Raw genomic sequence first — 4,796 nt, 5'->3', positions numbered from 1 at the left:
ATGAGCTCTGTTTTAGCCTCATTTAGCATGAGCTGACAAGTCAGCATTGACAAAGATGTCAGACAGACTGTCTTTGAACATAAGGAGACAGATCCTGAGAAGAGACACACGTCTGAGTAGTCAGTGCAGTGATGGGAACTGGACTTGTTTTGCAGATGAGATACTTGAGACAAGATACTGAGGAAAGAGAGACCTGAGAATAGAGAGAGCATTGGTGAGGAATGAAGATCCATGATGGGAACAAGAAGAAACGATTAATAAGTAAGTGTAGTAAGATTAGTAAGTTAGTAAGAGTATGGGTATGAGTGTTGTGTCCTATTTTAAGCATAGGAGGATTGTCTGAGAAGGAAGATGAGGATGCAGTCTTTTGAAGTGTGGGGGCTGAAAATATCCATGATGATGAGATGATATAATTCAACAACACTAAAGATGAAAGAGACAGAGGTGGTTTTTTCCCAACGATTTGGATGGTGGGTGAGAAAAAGTAGAAGCATCTTTCTGCTGAACAGAGGAATTAAAGCAATTGAAGGCTAGAAGAAATATTCAGAGGGAAGTATTTGGGCTACGTACAGTTGGACAGGGCAGTGAGATCAAGGAGGATGTATGGGAGAAGAGCAGATGTTTATCTGCCTTATATACCTTGCAGACCTTCCCTTCCTAAAGCTCTCTCTTCTCAGTCTCCTGTGGTAAATTTTTTTCTTTGAGAGGAACTAAGGCTGAGTAAGCTTGAGGAATGGAGCAGGTAAGTATGACTGGGGTATGATTCAAAATTCAACTTATTCCAACTGAATTACTTAAATAGATGGAGGAGCTGGAAGAAGAATGTAATCCCAGAAAATGTGTTAAGAGAAGGAAAAGAGCCAAAGTTGATGTTCACATGGATTTTATTACAGCAGAGGAGGCTGAAGGGTTCGAGGTAGTCGGAACTGTCACCACATCAGTGAAAGTATGGGATTAGAGGGCTAAGGGTGAACAAATGTCAAATGCTGTGGTCTCTCTACTACTCTGAACAATCATTAAAATTTGAGGAGCTTATGTCTTGTGCTGTAAGACAACAAGTGGGAAAAATTTTTTTTGAAGCAGTGCATATTGAAAGAGCAATAAAGTGAGGCACATTTTTTAGGCTGGGGGGAGATAATGAGCAAAGAAACACATGAAGTTGAGAAAATAATAGGATGTATGAAAATCAAATTAGCTGGAAATATCTGTACGAGATTACATAATTTCTGCCTTCCTAGACTGTAGGGAGAAGTTTGGGGTTTTTTTCTTTTGTTCAGTATAGTTCTGCCACAGGTTGTTAGTGAGTCACTCTTTCATGGGTACCCCCTTGCTGTGGGGAAGGAACTTGCGTGCCCTTGTGAGGTTGAGAGCTCTGCTGGTGGTGGCATGTGCCTCCGGTGGGGTCTCCCAAGCCAGACAGGTCTCAACTGAAGGGTCAGACAAAGTGTGTCCACGGGCAGGATGGGCTCACTAGCCTTCGGGCAACCATCCCAGGAGAAGGACAACTCTGACTCCAAACCCAGGCAGATGGAGCTCGTTTAGCCTTGTAAGGCTCCATCTAAGAGAAGGACACTAATCAAACCTGTGACCTGAGGACTTCGCTGTCACCATCCAAGCTCGCTAGGCCCTGGCAGATGAACCTCAGGTATAAAGGGTGGAGCCAGTTCCGCGCACGCTGCGCCTCACCTAAAAAATCCACCGCACAGGCCCGAAGGGTGCACTCATCGCTTGCAGTGAATGTGGGAAAAGCCCTTCCCAGATCTTCATTCGTGAAGCCAAGCCGTGATGTTAGTGAGTCAGAACAGTGACTTCTTTAGATTAAGCAAATCTGTGCTACCCACTGCCTGTGTGTGTGCAAGGAGTTCTTCGTACCATGTACAAGCGGACAATGTCTGTGCAGACTCTTTTCTTCCTACATAAATGCTGAGGGCATCTTGCTTGTTTTATGCTTGAAAGGGATGCTTGTTCTGTGGCTTGGACTCAAAACAATGGATTGTATTTTTTATTTCTTTTCTACTCCTTTAGCTGGAAAAAAATACATAAAGCACAGTGGCTCTGTGTTAATTTAATTGAATTACTAGGAGCCTTTGTATGTTCCAAATAAATATTTGGTAATTGTTTTACAAAAGAATATTTTTTGGCCCATAGTCAGAGTATGTACAAGAGAAAGGAAGCTCTGATGCAAGCTCTTGATGAAAATACGCCTCCCTTAGGGTGCCGTTTCTATTTCACTGGTTTGAAATGAGAGCAGTGACGATGGGAGTCTGAGGGATCAGGGATAACCTGACAGGACTGAGGAGTTAGTGAGGTTGTAAAGTGAACAGCATGGCCTCTGAACGGCAGAGCAAATGAATGGTGATTTCCTCTGGTTTTGGTTATTGTAATTAAACTGGTACACTTAATTCCTGACCCCTGCAGTGCTTGCATGCTCATTCCATGTCCTCTGGGCATGTGCTCTGTCTTCCCCTGGCTTGCCATTCTAGTGGGCGAGTTCCTGTAAAGCCCCTGTGATTGCTGGGTGTACCCGGATGGGCAGGGTGCTTTCATCCCTTTCATCATCTGGCCGTTTCATTAACTGAACTACAACTTCCAGGACCTGCAGGCAGTCTGTATGGGAGCGCCAGCTGCCTCTGACTGCTGTGTCTGTGGCCTATAGCAGGTCAGCTGGGATTGCCCAATACACTCCTTAGTCTTGGGGCAAAGGAGGAAGTGGCACGGCTTGTGTGAGCTTCGTTTTCTTGGGGAATGAGGCTTAAAGTTGCGTATGTAAAAAATGGTTTCTAAAATTCCCTATGGGCTCTGCTTAATTTTAGGCTCTGATAAAATAAGCTAGTTTACGACAAATCTACACCTTAGGGAGGTTATACCACTTGAAAGAAGCCTGTTGTCTAACTTTTGAAGGTTGAGCTGGTAGCTCTCACTGACTAAAAACATAAACCCCATGATTTAAGTACTGATGTAGGTGGGTTTTTCTGATTTGTTTTATGTTAGTGTGTTGTGTTTTTGTGGTGTGTGGTTTTTTGTTTTTTGGGCTTTTTTCTTAAAGCTGGATAGGGGTAGTGTCTTTGCAGCTTTAAAGGTGCCAGGTAAAGAATATGTTCAACAGGTTTTCTGAATCACACTGAATTTCACTTGCATTGTAGGAATACTACCAGTACAAGTGCTATGTTGAACTTGATTACTTTACATTTGGGAATGTTTATGGTCTGCTTGCTCTTTTAACTGTGCATAAGCCTCATGGTAGAAACAAATTAAACTGCTTCTGAACTACAGCTGAGTGATTAATTATGAGGTCTTGCACATGAAGACCTTGAAGTATGCCAGAGAACAGAAGCAGATGGTGTAACTGGCAGGCAGAGAGGTTTACTCCTCTGCTTTCTGGAGGTGAGCTTTTGTTCTACCTACAGCTGAGAAAAACTGGAGATGGGAAACAAGATGTGAGCCAGAGAGGAAATTGAGTAATAGCTGGTCCAAGATGTTAGTTCCTCTGATGGGTATTATTTATTACAGTGTCTGCTGGCAGCTCGTAGGAAAAAGTTTTAAACTCATCCTTTGGACCATAGAATTGACTTCCATGAACTGTTGTAGAGGAAACATCTGTGGATGGAAAACATCCTGTAACAGATAATACAAGGAAAAAGAAGTGAACTGGCCTGCTCTATACTTGTTTTATTGCAGGTATAATGCAATGCCTACACACACACTTGCTGTAGGAGTTGTTGATGTCTCTTCTCTTTTCTCCCTACAGGCAGTGTGATACCAAGTTCCTGATGCTTGAAACAGCACTGATGCCACTTTTTCTCCTTCTTTCTTCTCTTTACTTTTCCCATGCAGTGTCAGCAGTGGAGGTCCATACGCCAGAGGAGATATTTGTGGAGAATGGGACAGACGCAAAGCTTCCATGCACATTTACATCTGTGGAAGTGATCAGCAGCGCAGCATCTGTTTCTTGGAGTTTTCAACCAGAGGGAGCTGCAACTCGTATCTCAGTAAGGAATGACTGTAGGGGAACAAACCTGTGATAAATACACAAAGGTCTTGGTTCTGGGGAGCAAGCAAATATGGATTGGAATCTCTTTCCATGTGTCTTGTCTCCATCTCTGTGATTTTTAGGGGTGCTTTTTTAGAGTTGTTTAAAATGATTGCCATATGCTAGATCTCTGCAATGTCTGGAGTTGTGCAGTGGGTAAAATATGCTAGTACTTTGTTAGTCAGAGGAAGGGGGTGTTGATGTGGTAGCAGTATGTATGAAGTAGATGAGCATCTGAGAATTTTCTCCTAAGTTCTCTATCCTCTTGCACTTGAAGTGAGCTACGGAGCTGTGCACTGAGCGATAGCAGTCACAGAATTTGAATGACCACTGTTAGAGTTTTACATTGTGTGTTGTGCATGTTACTTTTTTTCTGCTTGTGTACTGTATAGCCTTGTTAGAAAGGGTTTAAAATAAGAAGTGTCTTCTGTGTTTCAGAATAGAATTGAATTGCTCAAATCAGTAAGCAGTTATATACTCATTTTAATTATTTGGCAGGTAAAAAAATCAGACTAGCAAGCATCTTAGGCTAATAATTAGCATCACTTATTTCCTGTATTTTGAGCCCAAGGGTGCTCAGATCTTTTGGGTGTGAACAATCAAAGAAGTGGCTTTGGTACGTTATTAGATCTCTTCTTCCTCCGTCACAAAAGCTGTCGACAGCTGAGTCTGAGCTCTCTGATGCTTCTACTTCCCTCATAGAATCATAGAATGTTTTGTGCTGGAAGGAAACTTCAAGGGTCATCTAGTCCAACCCCCCTGCAGT

At 42.7% G+C, this 4,796-nt stretch overlaps 1 protein-coding gene across 1 annotated transcript; it reads left to right on the top strand.

Annotated features, from left to right (window-relative positions):
• Positions 1-733: 733 nt before the first annotated feature.
• LOC104492315 (myelin protein zero-like protein 1) lies at positions 734-3,989 on the top strand (the record flags this gene model as incomplete). Its single annotated transcript, XM_010134858.1, has 4 exons — positions 734-742; positions 803-946; positions 3,047-3,086; positions 3,835-3,989. Coding segments are annotated over exons 1-4 (348 nt in total), but the record flags the coding sequence as incomplete, so codon positions are not given.
• Positions 3,990-4,796: the final 807 nt, after the last annotated feature.

The sequence above is a fragment of the Buceros rhinoceros genome, unplaced genomic scaffold (assembly GCF_000710305.1).
Source record: "Buceros rhinoceros silvestris isolate BGI_N320 unplaced genomic scaffold, ASM71030v1 scaffold35620, whole genome shotgun sequence".
NCBI lineage: Eukaryota > Metazoa > Chordata > Aves > Bucerotiformes > Bucerotidae > Buceros > Buceros rhinoceros.
The sequence above is the reverse complement of the archived record's forward strand: the minus strand, read 5'-3'. Positions and strand labels throughout refer to the sequence as shown.